General features: G+C 31.5%; 1 protein-coding gene across 2 annotated transcripts; it reads right to left on the minus strand.

Moving 5' to 3' along the window:
* Positions 1 to 442: 442 nt before the first annotated feature.
* On the minus strand, positions 443 to 20,831 carry LOC134727146 (sex peptide receptor-related protein 2-like). Of its 2 annotated transcripts, none has more exons than XM_063591538.1 (2): positions 20,400 to 20,831; positions 443 to 2,611 (listed from the first exon to the last, which is right to left on the minus strand). In XM_063591538.1, exon 2 carries the CDS (start codon positions 2,576 to 2,578, stop codon positions 1,358 to 1,360), a length of 1,221 nt encoding a protein of 406 aa, XP_063447608.1. In that variant the 5' UTR covers positions 2,579 to 2,611; positions 20,400 to 20,831; the 3' UTR covers positions 443 to 1,357. The 2 variants fall into 2 exon arrangements, with proteins under 2 accessions (XP_063447608.1, XP_063447601.1); XM_063591531.1 differs by lacking the exon at positions 20,400 to 20,831 and adding an exon at positions 4,070 to 4,140.
* Between the last annotated feature and the right edge of the window lie 361 nt (positions 20,832 to 21,192).

The raw sequence follows: 21,192 nt of genomic DNA on the forward strand, positions 1-21,192 counted from the left end.
TATTGTTTATTTCTAAATCATTTTGTCTTTTGTTGAGGGTTGTCTCATTGGCAATCATACCACATCTTCTTGTTTTCATTATTAAGGACCTTTCCGAACACTCTTTAAGATGTCTGTATGTGGCCTATAACAATTGCAAGCTTAATTTCCTAATTCATAGTTTTGAAGTGGCATTTCTTCCTTTATTCAATCGATATTCCATGCCTACACTCCTCATTTCTTTACAAATAATCTGCTCTCGCCCTGAATTTACATGAAACACCCGCCACTGGACGTTAAACAAGCAACCATGATATTTCAATCATAACTGATAATATAATGTATTCTAAAAGTCGTTATTTCTAGATAGGGAAATTTTGTTTCCTAGTTTCTAATATTACAAGTAAATAACGAATCTGTAAAAAGATCTTGTGTTTGGCTTAGTAAAAATAATATCATCAAATACATGATTTGACTTTTTTCAAATTTTATTGATGAAACATCAACAACATTTATAAATAAAGATGTCAAGCCGAACGTCACTCTTTAATTCCGTATAACGGAACAGGTCACAAAATGCAATACACAATGAAAACATTTATTTGTACAATTATGTAGCTTAATATATACATTACTTATACTTAATGCATTAGTCGTCAGTCTTGTATTTTAAGGTTGCAAGTAATTTTAACAGGGGCATTCAAAAGTTACGCAACTGCCACAGCGAAATTTCTTGATCAGGAAAAGGCGATGATACGTACATGTAGATTTGTCACTCCTTGAACAATCTTAATCGTAATAATTTTAAAATCACTTATTGGGTCTATACAGCTCCTGAAGCAAATTTCCAATAACAATGATTGCTGTACATCAAATTTGAGATATTTAACGATCATTGCATAGCTCTTTTTCATGTACAACAATAACATGATGACAATACACTGTACAGATGGCATATTTTTACAGATATATATATCGTACATAGTTTTAATATTCGAGAAATCTAAGCAAGGATTTTTTAAAATCCTTAACATAATCACATTTTATCATTTGATCCCCAATTTGATGAAAAAAAAGATTCTGTTAAAGCAGTTTTACCTCATACCTTATGAAAACCATGATATCCCCTTTGAAATTAAATAATTGCTCCCTTAAAAGCTTTCTAAGAACGATACTTGCAATAAAGTATATTAATTCCAAACGTAAATTTTTAGTTCTGACAAGTAAAACAATTATATGACAAATGGTCTTGTTTTTGATTGACAATTATATGCTACAATATTCAGCAATTCTGACCATTGGTCAGTATCCGTGTTAAATTTACAAGTTTCGGCTTCTGTCCACCTTAGATCGCTAAACCTTAAATCCTCCAACATCCCTAACAGATAGTATCCTTTGTAAGATAAGATGTTTTTCTGACACTGCTCGTAGCGTTATTGTCTGCCGAATGGACTGTATGGTTTTTCCTTTTCGTTGAGTGTTTCATTGTACAATATCTTACACAGAATACTCGTTTGAAGGTGTTCCAAAACTTTTCACTGAACCAACAATACAGTATAAAGTTAAAAGCGGACTTAACTGCTAATAGAAACAATGTTATACACATTATTATTTCAAAGGTTTTTCTCTTGTCATTTGAAAAATTGTCAAAGCTAAACTTGTGTATATTGACATAAGCTATGTATATGACATAAGGGGCTTGACATATGAAAAAAGCTACAATAACACTAACCAACATCATTGTTATCTTCAGTTGCTCATGCGCGACTATATTCTGCATGTTAGAGTTTATTCCAATATGATAACGTAGGTATTTTGTGGATTTACGAATTTCAAGGACAAGTCGAATGTTCAGGTATACCAAGAAAAGAAATGGAATAATTGCGCATATTGCACAGTCGATAATCCAAGCATATATGATCTTGTAGGTTGTATTGAGTGCAAGAGGTGTCAAAACAACTTGGCGAACCGGTTCGCCACAAAGGTAAAATGTTTCAAGTTTTAATTCGAAGAAATTTGGAACTCGACAGTAAAATGACACAACGAATATGAGAAGAATGATAATTCTTGATCTTTTGACTGTACAAATTGATATAGCTTTCAGTGGGTGACAAATGGCGATATACCGCTCGACAGCGAGCATCACTGTTAACCAAACAGACGACAGAAGGAACGTGTGTATAAATATCTGCGCGTACTCATAAAATGCATAAAACGAATATAAAGCTTTGCCGGATAAGTGACGATCAAGACTTCTGCATCCAACAAGACAAAGAAAGCCTAAGTCAGCGACAGCGAGGGACATCAGATATGTATTTGTTGATGTGCACATATTTTTCCTGCTCAGAACAATAACTGTCAGTATGATGCCGACTATACCACTTACGCAGAGTATAGGAAGAAATATGTTAATGAATATTTCCATTCCACTATGGCGGTGGACGTAATTTTGTTCCTCCGAACCATTGCCACATGGATCATAGTGGTTGTAAGATTCATATTCATAAATGGTATAGTAGTAAAATTCGTGTGTACTGTTTATTGCTTTGGTCATTCCGCGAGGAACATCTCCCTGGCTCCAACTTACGTTTGTGTCCATCGATCTGACCTCGTTTTACTTTTCTTTATATACCTGAAAAAATGAATAAAAACATTACTATATGCCAGCTAAAAACGAAACCGGCTCAAACCGGATGCGTTTAGAGGTTATGTTCCATGCGATGCGTTTAAGTCTAGTAAAGATTATGTTCCATGCATAAGGCCTAGCCGATTAATATAGCAGCATTAAAAGTACTTTTTCTTTTGCTTATTGATTTTTTTGTATGAGTGTGGTTATTTGTGTCATGAATATATACCCCATATCCTTTCTTTTTTCTTTCATACGTAGTCATGCCAAAGTCAAGCTTAAAACAAATATATATACATGTACATGTAGAGGATAACTTGTTTATTCATGGTTCACCGAAAGACCAAAGCAAATGTGACATTTGAAATGATTTTCAAAATGCATAATTATTACTACACCGGGGTCAGATAAGGAGACCTTAGTCCAAATAATTATGACGTCTTGCAAGGCTATTTTGAGTTTTTTTCTGGAACGCTTGCAAGACGTACGTAGGAAGGTGTCCCAGAAAAAAAAATTAAAATAGCCTTGCAAGACATCATAGTTATTTGGACTAGGGAAACCTGAAAAAACAGCGCTAAATATAGGCGACTTCTTTCCTGGCAGCTGGTTAAGCTGTAATTTGTCCTATTATTATGATCTATTAAAAAACATGCTTTATTTTCAATAGTATCTATTTTATGTATCTGTATATGTATATAACACTTCCTCATAGATCTACAAGTAAAAATCTGTTACAGTATATGCTGTTTCCTTTTCCGATTTTATTTCTATGTTCAGAATATGTATGTACTATTATGCACATTTTTAGGGGCCAGCTGAAGGACACCTACGGGTGCGGGAATTCTCGCTACATTGAAGACCCATTGGTTGCCTTCGGCTGTTGTCTGCTCTATGGTCGGGTGGTTGTCGCTTTGACATATTCACCATTTCCTTTCTCAATTTTATAATAACACTTATCTGAATTGTTAGTCATTTTCATACACTATACTGGCTTTGACAAAAAAGTACACTTTATATTTGTTAAGTGATATCGATTATTGCCATTATTGCCATTATTGCCATTATTGCATCCATATCTCAAAAAAATTATTTGTTTTCCATGCATAAAAGTAGATATTAACCAATTTGTATACTGTCTGTTTGAAACAACAGTACCACAGAAAGTGTACATGCAAGTCCTTTCTTACCGAGTGTTATAAAGAATGGCAATGTATCGATTTCTCTAAAATTTAATTTGATTGTTACCAATTTGAAATAAAAAAAAAAATGTACTCGCAAATTTCCAGTTTTCTACACATAGTAACCATCGTGGAGTTAAAATAGTGATATATTAGCCGATTGTATATTGTAGCCTACACAATTTTATAAGAGAGATATACGAAGCAATATTGCGTTTTTCCGTAAACTCCTGCAATATGAAATATAATAACAGAAAATACCTACAAAAACATGTAAACAACTTACTTTTCATATTTATTGACGTGATGTGTATTCCATGGCGGAAAACACACACTCTAACGTAGCGGAAGAAAAACACTATATATACATAGTAAATACTTCAAAATGTGATAACATTCTGCACTTTAAAAACAATTAAATTGTAAAGTAGAAGTCACATATTACGTCCTTTGTTATTAGTAAATAATAAAGTTCGTTAACCTAGACTAAGTTACAGATGTTTTGATGCTTACTTTTATACTTACTTAAAGCAAAATAGTTGAAAAGAAAAAAAAGCATTGAAAAATAAAATTGAGAATGGAAATGGGGAATGTGTCAAAGAGACAACAACCCGACCAAATAAAAAAACAACAGCAGAAGGTCACCAACAGGTCTTCAATGTAGCGAGAAATTCCCGCACCCGGAGGCGTCCTTCAGGTGGCCCCTCAACAAATATATACTAGTTCAGTGATAATGAACGCCATACTTATTTCCAAATTGTACCCAAGAAACTAAAATTAAAATAATACAAGACTAACAAAGGCCAGAGGCTCCTGACTTGGGACAGGCGCAAACATGCAAAAAAAACTGCAATAGTCTGCATTCAACTTCTTCCGTTCATATATTATTAAATTTATATAAAACTCAATATTAGTTTCTGCAATCATTTGGTATCATTTTTCAAATTAGAAATTAAGATCTGTATTATTCATTTATAGTGGATTGGGAAACAAGTTTTACAACTTATATTAATCCCTTTCCACTTTGCGGTTGCGAGTGCTGCCTTGTAGCGGTATTAGCCTACTCTTTTTCGAAATCTACAAGGTGTCTTTAACGTGCAAGTGATATGGCTCTCTCTTAACACGGGTCAGCCATTTATCGTCCCCTTCCGACGGACTATCGTCGTTTAAATTGTATCAGCCCATTCATATACAACCGACTCACACACATAACTAATAATTATTAAAGAATGCATTATTTTAAAAAAATAATCTTATTTTACCTTTTGTTCTTAAGACCTTTGTGTGTGAGCCTAGCGAGGAAAATATTATTATAGCATCTAAACATTAATTCATAATTTCAGTAACCTGTTAAAACTTTAACGTGCGAACTATGACGTCTATTACATTTGATAAGAGCGCGCGGTTACATTTAAAAAAAAAAAGACAGTTTCCATGATATCTGTGCAGTTCTGTCAAAATATGTGTCAACTATCATTCTTCGATCTCTCTTTGATACCTAAAAATTTAATTTTTGTTAAAAAAAATATGTAATCTTAATGTTCATTCTACGCATATACGCATTTATCGTTTTGTTTGTCAGCAACCAATTCAGTTATAAGCTAACAATTAGTGAGCGTTTATTTACATAACCAAGTTCATTGGGGTTTTTTTCAAGTTTGTTTCCGTTTAAATTGCATACGAAAACCAAAGATACATCATCGACCGTCGAGTTCACGGACAATATTATAGCATTGCAATCTGAGATATAGTTTCTTAAAATGTCAATCTTAAAACATATTTACTTTCATGAATCTTAAAAATGCATATACTACAGATTGCGAATTAGTATAAGTTTTATTGTTACATTTAAACAAAAATGAGCATTGCAACGGGGAAAAGGGGGGGGGGGGGGGGCGAAAATAAGCAGCAAATAACAAGGTGTTACTGTTCTCTATCATTAATTATCTTGATGTCATTTGGATAATATTTAATAAATTGAATATTGTAATCAAGAAGTGAAGAAATAACATAAAAATTCAAGAATACATGTTTTGTGCTATATGGCAACGATGTTGCATGGTCCTATCCGTTAGATATCAATTAAAACCTACAAGGGTTGGTTGAACGATGTGTGAAGTACAGTGTAGTTTCAAATCAGAAGCCCGTAACATACTAAGTAGTGGCTGTTGTTAGTTCGTGTCATTCGTATTTGGTCGTCGATTGTTTTGCATATAATAAGGCCATTTGTCTTTTCGTTTGATATTTTTTTTTACAGTTTTCATTGCGTGGCTTTTTACAGCTGACATTGCGGTATGGGTTGTGCTAATTGTTGGAGGCCGTACGATGACCTATCGTTGCCAACTTTTATTTCATTTGGTCTCTGGTGGAGAGTTGTCTTATTAGCAATCACACCACCTCTTCTTTATGTCAAAATGAATGCATGCAGTTTCAGCAGTTAGTTTGGTTAAAAAATCTATTATGGTCACTTATAAGCTTACATACACGTAAAACATGTGTCCAACATTGGAATTAAATAGTTTGGTTGATTCTTTATTCATGTTAGCCATTTGTTACAGAAAAACAGTGAAACAGAAATACTATAAATAATATAAAACCATATGTACTTTCTTTTTTTTACTGAACAGTATGGAATGTAATATAAAGTATGGAATATAAATCAAACTGTTTATCTACACGCAATTATTAATGTATGTAACTCCCAATTGGTTTTTTAATACTGATCAGGACTCTCCGGTTTCAAATTTCTTAATTAATTACAGTGTGTGCAAAGTTTAAAAATAAATTTACTCGCTTTGTCAGAAAGATCGTGGAATGTTCAGTTAATGAAGATAAAATAATCGTTTATCGCATTATCAAATTTTATTTATCGCCGATATTTGCTGATTATAAAAGATATAAGTGGCCTGATAGTCAGTGATTTATTGAAACACGTGTTTGCTTACGGTAATGTAAACTTCCTTTTGGGTGTTAGTTTTACCATGATGTATCTTTTGTATCATTTCTTAACAAATATTTTATGACTTTATCTTTTTTCTTTATTTTGCTGTATTCTTGGAATTTGTCTTAGCAGAACCTTAACTTTCAAACTTTAATTTAAGGGGATTGAATTGTGCCAACGTTTCCTCCAGACCCAAAGTAAAATTCTGGAGGGGAGTGACATTACATCAATCTCCCATGCAGAGTTGTCGGTCCTTGCTCTAGCAAGGACCGACAACTCTGCATGGGAGATTGACATTACATATGGTAAAGGTTACAATGCATCATTTTCAATAGTTTCATTGCATCTAGTCGCATTTATTTAACTTGAGAACCTGAATAGACAATACAAAAATACCATTTCTCTTAATATTTTTAAAGGTACAAAAACAACATTTACAATTTTATTTCAAATTTAATCACGTTTACCTGACGTCAAATAGTGAAATGCAATCAGAAACACAACTGTTGCTGACAGTTTCCATAAGATAACCCCATCTTACATCTGTCACAGAATTCTTAATTTGAAAATTAAAGAATTTAGAAAAATCACGAGATACTATCATCAAATAAATCGTTGATTTATCGGAGAGGTAAATCTGACATTTAACACGTGTATAATCTACTTCCTTTGATAAATAATCATATATTTTCAATTTACAAAAAAATCAGTTCAAAACAAAACTTTCACAAGTACTTATTTTTCTACTTAGTGTTGAAGTTATGTGCGTTTCGTCCGAAAATTTGTATTGCGTTTGGTTTTATTGAGTATTTTTCCTACTTTTTTCAGTTTTCAGTTTTCTTTTTTTTTTCATTTTTTTTTTGGGGGGGAGGGTACTTTTGTTATGGATATATCTGCTATGGATCCGCACCGTTTATTAACAAACTATTTATTTTATGACCAAAATGCAGTTTCAATAATCAGAGAATTTATGCTGTACACTTAGATTACGCAATGCCATATCTATTGTATGTGCTTTATCCAATAAATATTGATTTTGATTAATGAAAAAGATTTAACTTTATCTTGTTTTTGTCTTTTTTAATCTTTTATTTCAACATCTTGTATATATAATGCAAAAAAGTAAAAACGACTGATGGACTATATCTATATGATAGAAATTACTCAGGTTACAGTTTGCACTAATTTATTGTATTAACCAGCCCTGATAAAACTGTTTAGAGTATACATGGACGTTTGTTCTAGTGGTGTGTCACGATCCGTCCCATCAAAACAAACTGCATCTAAAAATATTTTATAAACACCCAAGAAGCTGATAGATAAACTTATAATTGATAAAAAAAATTCCGATAAACTCCATTCATTATTCACTAACAACTAGACGATAACGCTAATCAGCTTCTAAACATGTTAGTTTCGTTAAAAAGGGTACACCCGTCCCGACCAAGTTCGATTCAAAACATTCAGTGACGCTATAACAAATAATGAAATAAAAAAGATGGTATGACGTCAAAGAAACAGCAACCCAACGACATCTTAAACCAAAAGAAGTTTAGTAGGCTTTATGCAATGATCTCTACACTAATATGTATGAAAAGCTTTAAATCTAGAATGTGATATAGAGCAAAACTTACGCGGACTGCATGTGAAATGTTTTGAACATTGTTAACATAATTAAACAGATTTATTACATTGGTTGCAATGAATTACATTGATTTCCCAGTTGAATAAAAACCGATAATTTCACATGTGAAATAAACGTGGTTATTTCACTCTCTGACGTCATACAACAATAGGCGTTGTCAAGACGTCGATACCATCGGATCAAAACAAATTGTGAATGCGTAGGAAAATCATATATAGTTCCTTACATTTTCTACATTAATTTCATAAAAAAAAGCCATTAGCCAATGTAATAAAAAGTATAACTAATCGCCGTATTTGAATATCAAAAATAAGACAACTTGTGACCGAACGCCGCTATGGATTAAACTCGTGCTGCGCACTCGTTTAATCCATGCGTCGTTCGGTCACGCGTTGTCTTATTTTAGATATTCAAATACGGCGATTAGTTATACTATAAATATTATGCGATCATCAATATCATTTTTCTTATAACAAACCAAGATTTGTACAGCTGTTTCACAAAGTTCAACAGAGGGCATTCACTAAAACAATAAGTAAACAAAACCAGAATATAAATCATAAATTAAAGTAACTTAAACTACATAGCAGTATCAGTATTCCTATTTCTTGATCCGAAACACCTCTTTGATTATAGGACATTAGATTAACAAATAAGCAGATGTGGTATGAGTACAACTGATACAACTCTCAATCTAAGTGACAACAACTAGAGGCCAGAGTACGGCCTTCAACACGGAGCCTGAATTGGTTCACACCGAGCCGCAAGCTATAAAGAAATAAGGCAATATATACGAAATAACATCATTAAAGAGGTTAGTCGGAGTGGACATTGGAATAAAAGCGTGAATAGATTTTTTACGGGAGTTATTCCTTTGAAAATGCAAAGGATACAGAAAATTGTAGTGGTTACATTTTGGCATACATCATTAGCTACTCTGTAGAAATATAATTGTATCGAAAATGTCTAATTTTCTAAATAAAAAAGGTAAAAAGTTGAGGTTACTTGAATCAGTATTTTATTTTAAACATGATGATGTTTGTTGTTTAGCGTGTAAACGAGTCCATTTTCCAAAACATTAGACAATTATGTATGACTAAATTCTAGATTTTCTTTATTTCAAATATCTTTCGGTATATAAATCTAGATTTCGGAATTATTTCACCTTTTACCCTTTAAGGATGTTCGCTGCTCAGTCTCAAAATAAATAACTTTTCATAAAACTAGTATGTATTGATAGGGAATAAATTGAGAAATCCAAAAAGCAAAAAAAAATTAGGGGTGGATGTGCTTGTTTTCGAGATATTAGACATTGTATTTTTGGCGGGAAAATGTTTTCTCTTGATTTTTCATAGCTTTATCATTGACCAGTTACAGTTCTCAAATACTATTACAAAATAAATAAAATTTTATAAGACTTTCACAAATGACTTATAACTATACATGTAAAAGATTTATAAAAAGAAAAATCGGGGTTCATGGGCAAATTTTTTTAAGGCATTCAAATGGTTAAAACCAGAGGATTCCGAAAATCTGACAAAAATTCCAAAACATGACAAGCAGACATCCTTAAATAACATACGATTTTAATTAATTACATAGGATGAAATTTTCAATCATAGTCACAATGTTAATTGTCAATGTTAAGGTTAGAACTATGACATCCGTAAAATATATAATTATTTTATGTTCAACAATAATCTTTGTATAAAGCAATGACATTCATGGCAACATCAGTATATATCGATTTTTCTCACGAAACGCAATGGAATAAGACACTACATGTAATTAAGTCTATGATGATATCTCAATACCGGATATTACTTATGAACCTTTATTTTATTTCCGGTTCGTATTCAATAACTAAGATGAGAATATCAGATGAACTCAGAAGAAAAATTCAGTAGGTCAGTTCTCAATGTTTAGGTCAAACTGAATAAGCATGGAATAAAAGCAGTGACATTTCGGACATTTTGTTTTAAATCTCCTACCGACCATAACTATAATATGAACACACATGGTTTTTACCTTACCCGTGTATCCATGATACTTTGCAATATGAAAAAGTTCCGAGTATAAATGAAACAAATAAAAAAGTATTTAGACCCCGGATTCTTAATTTCCCGAAAATATGACCAGAGGAAACTTGTCTTTAATTTATTTGGTATACAGTTTTTATTTTTTCATTTTCCTTGTAATTTATAATAAAAAAAAAATCTATATGGTCAATAATTAATGAAAATAAGATTTTATCAGGACTATTTTACTCCCATACAACGTACAATTCAAACAGCGGGTGATCGTATTCTATGACCTCTAATTTGAGCCTTAGAATTACTCGTTTGCAGTCAAAGGCTCGGACCGGATGAAAAAAAGTAGTGGCGCACCAGGCACTATCCAAATTTCAAAGTTCAACTGTTACAATACGATAATTGAAATTTTTTATAATAGCATTGATTTGAAAAGTACAATGTAAGTTCGAACATGATATGAATTAACTGACGTCATAACAAAACCAGATGCTCCGCAGGGCGTAGCTTTATACGACCGCAGAGGTTGAACCCTGAACGGTTGGAGCAAGTAAGGACACAACATTCAAGCTGGATTCCGCTCTAAATTCGGATTGTGATTAAATAGTTGACACAGCATAGGTTTCTGACACAAAATGAATGTATTCAAATGAACTTAAAATTTTTGTTTTCTCTTTAATAGAGCAATTCACTATGCTGTTGAATAATAATCCTCTCAAAAAAATGTTTGAAGAAATTTTCTTTTTATTTATGCAATTTCAAATGAGAAAAATTTAACCCAATTTTTTATTCACATCCCCCTTTCCCTTATTCCAAAACTAATTTCAATTAAAATATTCTAATGGAGTTTGCAACAATTACTACTCATTTAAATACATGATGTAAAAAAACTGCTTGTTATCACTGAATGGTAAAGATTATTTAAATTTATCAGTTGGTAGTAAAAAGTGAATATACATTGTATATTGTATATAACAAAGATTTAAGTTGATTCTGGACAAAGAAAGATAACTCCAATTAAAAAAAATCTTGCAGATATTTCTTGCTTACTATACTGGACAAAGAAAGATAACTCTTAATTAAAAAAAAATTTGCTATTTCACAATATTGTGAAATTAGATATTTCTTGCCATTGCACAATACTGTGCAATTGAAAAGACTTGCTATTGCACAATACTTAATATAATAATTTTAGATCCTGATTTGGACCAACTTGAAAACTGGGCCCATAATCAAAAATCTAAGTACATGTTTAGATTCAGCATATCAAAGAGGCCCAAGAATTTAATTTTTGTTAAAATCAAACTTAGTTTAATTTTGGACCCTTTGCACTTTAATTTAGACCAATTTTAAAACTGGACCAAAAATTAAGAATCTACATACACAGTTAGATTTGGCATATCAAAGAACCCCAATTATTCAATTTTTGATGAAATCAAACAATGTTTAATTTTGGACCCCGATTTGGGCCAACTTGAAAACTGGGCCAATAATCAAAAATCTAAGTACATTTTTAGATTCAGCATATCAAAGAACCCCAAGGTTTCAATTTTTGTTAAAATCAAACTAAGTTTAATTTTGGACCCTTTGGACCTTAATGTAGACCAATTTGAAAACGGGACCAAAAATTAAGAATCTACATACACAGTTAGATTCGGCATATTAAAGAACCCCAATTATTCAATTTTGATGAAATCAAACAAAGTTTAATTTTGGACCCTTTGGGCCCCTTTTTCCTTAACTGTTGGGACCAAAACTTCCAAAATCAATACCAACCTTCCTTTTATAGTCATAAATCTTGTGTTTAAATTTCATAGATTTCTAGTTACTTATACTAACGCTATGGTGCGAAAACCAAGAAAAAAGCTTATTGGGTCCCTTTTTGGCCCCTAATTCCTAAACTGTTGGGACCGAAACTCCCAAAATCAATACCAACCTTCCTTTTGTGGTCATAAACATTGTGTTTAAATTTCATTGATTTCTATTTACTTTAACTAAAGTTATTGTGCGAAAACCAAGAATAATGCTTATTTGGGCCCTTTTTTGGCCCCTAATTCCTAAACTGTTGAAAATAAAACTCCCAAAATCAATCCCAACCTTTATTTTGTGGTTATAAACCTTGTGTCAAAATTTCATAGATTTCTATTAACTTAAACTAAAGTTATAGTGCGAAAACCAAGAAAATGCTTATTTGGGCCCTTTTTGGCCCTTTATTCCTAAAATGTTGGGACCAAAACTCCCAAAATCAATACCAGCCTTCCTTTTATGGTCATAAACCTTGTGTTTAAATTTCATAGATTTCTATTCACTTTTACTAAAGTTAGAGTGCGAAAACTAAAAGTATTCGGACGACGACGACGACGACGACGACGACGACGACGACGACGCCAACGTGATAGCAATATACGACGAAAATTTTTTCAAAATTTGCGGTCGTATAAAAATTGTTTAATTCATTGAAAAATCCAGCACATTCTCACTCTCGTTGTCTGATTACTGGGTAAAACTCATACACGTAATGCCAATCTACCGCTGTGCCAATCAAATGTTAGAAACAAAGTATCAAGCGATCTTTATTTTACAATTAAATAGCTTTTTAACTATCTTTTTCGTACAGAAATTGTATACATCATGTTAGAATGTATCAGTAACGGAATTTATGATTTTGTCTCACTTAAAAAATAGAAGAACAAAAAATTCAAATTCTGTAAAACAATCCCTTAATGTTCGTCTTGCCTACATGAAAGCCCTATATAAGCATTTTTAAGGAGATGTGGTATGGTGGCCAAAGAGATAACTATCCTACAGTCCAAATGGCGTGTATGTGCTAAGATGGTAGTCGGTGGCGGATTTTTAGGGCGAGGGTGTACCCTTCTGATTTGAACATATATATTTTAATCATACAATCGTCCAAAATATCTAATTTTAAGTTTCAAAACTCCTGGATTCGTCCCTGGCTATAGATCATCGTATAATCTTCTACAAGAAACTAAACCCATATATTGTAGTCAGTTATAAAGGGTTCTGACATAAAAAAAAAAAAAAAAAAAAAAAAAAAAAAAGGTGTGAGACAATTCAAATGAGAACCGACGGACTGAGGACAAATTTTGGCTTTACTCATTGTTGACGGCCGTACGGTGACCTATAGGTGTTAATCTGGAGAGTTGTCTTATTGGCAATCATACCACATCTTCTTTTTTTCATATTGTGAACGAAAAAAAAATTATGAAAGGCAGCAACCAACGCCGACCACTTAATTGCAGGCTCCTGACTTTGGACTAGCACACATAACATGTGTAGGGGTAACAAATGTGTAGAACTGTGTAACAACACGGCATAGGAACAAACCGGTAATGATCAGATGAAAATTGCTTGACTCGTCAGATTGACAAAAAAAAAGAAGAAAAATATAGAAAATTAAAATTAAAATAAAAAAACTATCATTTTATATTTAACACCGTAGTACCGTTAAAACATATATAACTGAATGACACATATATAAAACATATTTACTAGTATCTAAATATATAACAATATATATATATCTTTATTTGCAAAACATACAAAAACCAATTTTGGTTGTGGCAATATATATATACACTGACAGTACCGATGAAAAGCGATATTGAAAACTAACTATGGTGCTGAATTGATAACTTTCAAAATTAAGTGTATTTAAAGAATAAATGGTTTTAAATGAATCGTACCAAAGTTTACGGGCTCTATAAACAACATCACTCCAAAAACGTTTTAAGATGGATGTCAATTTAAATGATTGAAACAGTTATATTAAAATAGAATAATATTTGAACTTCCAATCATTATCTTCCCTTCTGCTACTTCATCATGATAATTAAGTGATTAAAACACCACTTACATTATTTCGAACCAAAAACTTTACAACAATTTCTTTTTATTTATTTGTCTGTACAATCCTGTTCACTAATTTTGTTCACCATAATTATAACAGATTAATTGAGACAAAGTTGGCATCTACTGGAAAATTGAATAATGCTAGAAACTTAAATGCATTTCGTTTTCAATATAACTTCATTTAAGGAAATGAAGGACATCTTAACCTTATGTTAGTCTCCTCCAATTGTATTTCTAATCAATTCTATCTGAAATGAATTTAAATGGGAATGAACGATCCTTAAGAATTAAATAGGAAGTAGGAAATTAAAATATCTCATATTAATGTTCCTATTCATTTGCAATTATGTGGGAATGTTTAATTCCTATTAACTAATAGATACATAGCTTTACAGAACTAATGAATACAGCAAAAATCAATTTTCCGTCAACATCACGGGATTAAATTTCTAATGAGCGTCGAAACAAATTGAATTTTATACATACTGTTACAGTAGAGTTTTTCTACTTGAATTTAATTCCTATATTTATTTATTTTTCTACTCCTTCTTCTCTTTATCTTAATTCTTAAATCGATAATTGAGTCCTTTGTACGGCTATAATGCCCGTAAATCATTTCAAATTTGTTTACAAAGGAAAAGGACAGACACAAAAACAAGGCAAAGCTTCATAAAAGCTGTCTAGAACTAATAAGAATGTTTCAGCTGTGTCACACAGGACCACTGATATTACCATAGTCACAATGCGAAACAGCGGTAACGTCCTCTTTACCACGCTACGTTGACTTATGTCTTCATTGGTAGTGACAACACCAAAATGAGAATTTGTACTTGCATGAGCAACACGATAGATCCAGACCATCCAGAGCTTCGAAGACCCCCCCTAGTTTGGTGCGTGTTACTCAGACTTTAGTTTTTTTTAAATTCTTTTTAGTAGTGTTTTGTGAAATTGTTCGACTTTTCGTCGTGTTACGTTTTGTTGCCATGGCTTTTTCAGGTGTTTTTTTTTTTACTTCTATTGACTCGCAGAAATTGAAAAGAAAGCTAATGGACAAAAAATGTATGAAAAACGCCACAGCGAGATACTCAAGTTCAAATATCATTGCTTTCTCCATAACAGTCCTTATGACCGGTTTGAATGAAATTCATTTATGAATTGTGATACCGCTTCATATATCGTCTGTTCTTTCATTAACACACATGCGGGGGAGATATCTTTAATGGAAAATGAACTATAAAAGATATCTATTGTAATGATTTATAGAAATAATAATATGAGGCATGACCGCCAATAAGACAACTCTACACCACAGATCAAAGAACAAAGATGTATAAGAACTATATGTCATCGCACGGCCTCCAACAATGAGCAATCCCATATACCGCACAGCAACCTGTCACAGAATTAACAATCTCAGTTATTTGTGGCACTAGTTAAACAAATATTAATACTTTCATTGAAATTCAAAACATCACTACAAACACGGATATATAAATGCCCAAGAATCTAGAATAAAAAAATCTATTAAAATTTAGAACAACGCGATACCAATATACGAACAAAAAATTTTCAATTTTTGCGGTCGTATAAAAACCATCGTTCATTTCAAGTTGTTTGTTAGTTACCTTAACAGACAATAATGTATGGACGGGATTGAAGATTTGGACGGATATATATACACATTTCAAGAGTGAAGGTAAAACATAACATTGTTAAATGTAAACAGTTTTAAAATTTCCCATCCTCTTTAATTATTTATCCAACTAGGCTTAGAATCAAGTGCATTGCAGGAAGACTTGAAATACACATATTGCCAGTTACACAAGTCTTGAAGTATATGGTCAATATGTGTACAAAAAGCCAATGTATAAATGTTCAAAGCATATTCGCGCGCACGGTCGTTTTCATTTAAACTTTGTTTGAATCTCACGCGCACTAGTTTAAAAGTCGCACAATGTTTGAGATTACCACTTTTGAAGTCATGCGCACAAGTATTTAAGTTGTGTCCACGACTTTACTAATATTTGGTGCGCACAAAATTCCTCCAAACGAAAATATTCATACTTAATGACACTTAACGTTGGCATCGTAGTATAGTTACATATAATTCTAATTCACGTTTATATAATAAGACATCTCTATTAGTAAATCGTTCGGCTATCAAATGTATGATTTTTGATGGACTTCATTGATTATGTTTGCATTGTATATTCTTTTGTGCATGTACCTTTTTTCGATCAACAATATCCTGAGAAAAAATAATTTTGATAAAAACTAGAGTTCAATCATGTGCAATGTATTAGTTGCATGCATTTCTCTGTCATAGATGGTATATGCGACCCTCAATTGAACCAATTTCTTCCTAAATTTAATTTAAATCCAAGTGCCTTTAACATATTGAAGTTCGTTCAAAACATTTGGTTTCAAAATATTTAACATTTTTTAAATAAACTTGTAGAAAGAGGCGCATAGAAGTTATCAGTAAAATAAAATTTCAATGTTATTTCAAGTATTTGAAAGTGTGAAAGTATTGAAAAGCAATTTAAACTGAAATAAGCACTTTATCAAGTCGTGCTGTGAAGAAACGTACTTAATATGTTATATATAAATAGAAGACATCGATAAATGATAGGATTCGCAATTCTCTGATGTACAATTGTGTGATAAACAATCATTTTATAAAATGTATACTTATTTATTATGTCACAGCACCAAGGTGACCGAGCTACATAGTATTGACCACATCTGTCTGACATTTAGTGAATCCTTTTGCAATTCTACAGTTGTTCGGAACTTTATTGCTTTATAGTCATAACTGTGTAACAGATCGACTTCTAATTTTGTTAGGAATGACCCAAATTTTACAGAGTTTTGACGCGTGGAATTTGGCATTTCCCAGTCGTCCCGACAAATCTAGTTTTATATAATGTAAAGTAAACATTTCAAGACTGATTAATTTCAAAATTTTCTACGTTGCGATTTCTTTTTTCTCTGCTATAAATTCCATGGTATGACATGTTGCATTTGACTTTTAAGAACTTGCCAACCCATGCAGCTTATAATAATATTCGTATGTCATTATTTCAGAGCGGATTGTTTTTAAATCTAAATGACAAATGGAATATGAATGTATTTCATAATAATATTCAAAATATAAGAGTTGTTCATTTGAATATCATGGTCCCTTTTTATACCCTATTCAAACAGAAACTATCATGACTATATTTTCAATATTCTGTATTGTACATGAATTATGTTAAGATTATGATCTGCAAGAGCGTAACAAGCATGACGACAAACATTTGTGACAGTTTACTTACTTCACATATCACAAGGTCTTGTTACCCACGCTCTACATTCTTTGCATGTTGGAGTAAATAATTGGGAGAGTATTTCTACCTTACACTTATCAACTGCTAATAACAATTACTGAATGCTTCATTAAACAAATAACTGTGTGTAAAATAGTCGTGAAGTATTTGTAATATAGTAGTTTAGTGCTGAATCATTTCAAAATGTTGTTTTATTCAATGCGGCAACCATTTTAAAGTTTTATTTTATCTAAATTACTTGTTGCACAGAAATATAGAATAACGAAACAGCAGTTATGCTACAATTCTTTTTTAAAACTAATTACCCATATATTTTCATTTGAATATGAATTAGACATCCACCCAAGGTCCTAGCGATTATATGTTTTTGTAAACTTTATGGAGATGAGGACTCGGGTGAGGAAAAAGGATAGTATGATTTTGCGTATCAGCTTTTTTCATATTGAAATCTTCATATATATATATATTATATATATACAATGTATCAGCTACTATTTCCGGAATGAACACACTATACGAGTCACAATATAAAGTTCTTTAGGTCACACACCGAGTCACAGTATAAATTTCATTATGCATATTGAGTCACAATAGAATTTCTTTATGTCTCACTTCGAGTCGAATATATAAAAGTATTCATACCACTATACGAGTCACAATATAAATTTCTTTATGTCACACTTCGAGACGCATATATTAAAGTATTCATACCCCTATACGAGTCAAAACATAATTTTTTAAGACACATTACAAGTCACAATATTAAGTTCTCTAGAGCACACTACAAATCACAATATAAAGTTTTGTATACCAAAATAATGTTCTTTAGGCCACACAACAATTCCCAATACAATATAAAGTTATTTGGGACACACTACGAGTCACAAAATAAAGTTCTTTAGATAAAGGCAACAGTAGTATACCGCTGTTCAAAACTCGTAAATCTATGGACAAAAACAAAATTTGGGTTACAAACTAAAACTGAGGGACACGCATTAAATATAAGAGGAGAACAACGACACAACATTAAAATGTAACACACACAGAAACGGACTAAGCATAATTTAGACAAAATCGGGTGAGAATAACAAAATTAATATAACATCAAAACCAAATACATGAATTTGGGATAGAAAAGTACCGTGACACGTCTTATAGTAATGTGAATTAACACTCAAATATAAGAGGAAACAAACGACACAACGGAAACCAACGTTAAAATGTTACACACAAAGAAACAAACTATGATATAACAATGGCTTTAAGCCACACTACGAATCAAAATATTCATTCGTGTAGGAAATGAAATTGTAAAAATTAACGGTTGTATTTTGATAGTACTTTAAAATTTAATTCATATATATTCAAACGCAATACGAAGTTGTAATTGCCAAATAATGCATAGTTTGACGGTTTTGAGATATAAATGTTTTCTATATAATAGAGATCATATTTGAGTAATATGGATTGTATGTCTCCTTACTTGACGTACAAAGAAATTGTATTGACCGTTTACTAACAAATTTGATTTAAGAGGGAAAGTTATTTGACAATTTGCTGAGTTGTGTGGAAACGAAATCGATTATCCCAACTTTCCTCGTATTTTCTAAACATGTACAATGAAATATATAACTTATTTTTTAAGTCTATTTTTATCTCTGTGTTCTTTTTCCTTGCAGAAACCATTCCATATAAGAGTTTCTTTTCATTTGAGGAGGTACCGTACTGTACAAAAGTCATATAGTTATACTCAATAGTTCGTATTAATAAACTTAGTTATTTGGTTATTTAACATGTAAATGAAGACACGAAAGAGATTAAAAAATATGGTTTATTATTGAAGATTTCAAACTTTTACAATTGTTTTCAATGAATCAATTATTTTAAAGTTAACTATTACTATGTCATTTTATTGTGAAATACATTTTTAGTGACCTCATCGACCAGGTTCCAATAGTTACAGGAGTTAATATTAAAACATTATAGTTTTGAAGAAGGCAACAAATTAACAATTCGTCATTTTACGTTGCGCTACATCAAAACCAAATTTTGAAATTTTTTATATAATCTGCTTAATGATGACACCAGTGTCAACTTCTATAGCACTTCCAATTGTATGTCACTCAGGTGGAAGATCTCCAACCAATGAAGACAACAAGCTGAAAGCTATTTTCTTTTGGAGAATGTTCATGACAATGTTGGTTTTTTTTTATTAGAAATATTATGTTTTTAGAAAGAGTTTGAGGATTAATCGTCACGTTGATTTCAAAAATGAGAAATAACCTTTAGGGAACTCTAAAATTGTTTATTTAATAATATGCAAATTCTTATCGATATTTTATTCCAGGAAGAGAATACATGAATCAAAATAGAAAAAAAGGTTTTCATGCAATGTTACAGCGCAATATTATTCTGTGTTTAAACATTTAGACAAAACATATTAGACCCCACGTGTTTACACAAATTCAATTAAATTTCAATTGAAACAATCTGGTATTTTAGAATGTTTTATCACAATATTAATCTGTGTTATTAGTATTGTCACAATAGATTATTTTGTATACAGCTGCACCTGTTTATGATAATAACAACTGACACTGCAAAATCATCCGTATGTTTGTGATTTATATCTGCTAAAACAATTTATTTCACGTTAGAAACATGTCTCTTCAAATATTCATCTTATTAAAAGGTATATTGTTTGATTTCATCTTAATTTGTTACATATTTTTAATCAAATTAACATAAAAAGCAATATATACAAACAGCAAATAAATGATTGAAAATGTACCAACCTTGTTCGAACTTTTATAACTTCAATTCTTCTTGTGACTTAATATTGTCAACAACAATAAACGGTCATTTCAAATCTACGTGTTGTTAAATCATATATACCAGTATTTATGTCATTCAAATTTTTTGTCGTTTGTACACTCCCTCGAGATAAAGCTGACATATAGCAGCTGAGAAAACCAAAATTATCTTCTAAGTCAGAAGAGCGCATTAAAAGTTCTCAGCATGGATTGGATAGTCTATATAAAATCGATTGGAATCTGAAGGCTAGTACGTTCTTCTTATCTGACCATCACAATAAAATTAATCACTTCATTCCAGTTCAAATAATAAAATAACCTGTAAATCTGTGTTGAAGTCATGTTCTTTTAATAATCTTCCTCACTATCTGATTGTTATTGACCTCATGAGGCCTGCCTTGAAATGAAAAATATAAATATCATATTTATATGTAGTAATATGACAAAAACCGATTCATTTCTGTCGAAAAGGCATCTACGCAATTGCCAGACTATTTATTTATACAATTCTTACACTTTTAAGCACACACACTCATAACAACAACGCAAGTACACACACAAACTAACGTATACATTGCTGATCGTTTACTTTATTGTATTGCTTATTCTTTTTTTTAAATCTATTAGATTGTGAAAAAAAGAAAAACATTGATGAAATTATTAACTTTGAAAATAAATTGGTAAACATAAAAATGTGAGGTAGAATTTTCCATACAACTGTTTTTCGGTACTTTAGTTTTCAATACTTTATGTATAGTAATATGACCTGTTTAAT

The sequence above is a fragment of the Mytilus trossulus genome, chromosome 1 (assembly GCF_036588685.1).
Source record: "Mytilus trossulus isolate FHL-02 chromosome 1, PNRI_Mtr1.1.1.hap1, whole genome shotgun sequence".
Taxonomy (NCBI): Eukaryota; Metazoa; Mollusca; class Bivalvia; order Mytilida; family Mytilidae; genus Mytilus; species Mytilus trossulus.

Bases quoted from the DNA above. Each gene is read 5' to 3' on its own strand.
- LOC134727146 (XM_063591538.1), bottom strand. From the start codon at position 2,578: ATGGACACAAACGTAAGTTGGAGCCAGGGAGATGTTCCTCGCGGAATG.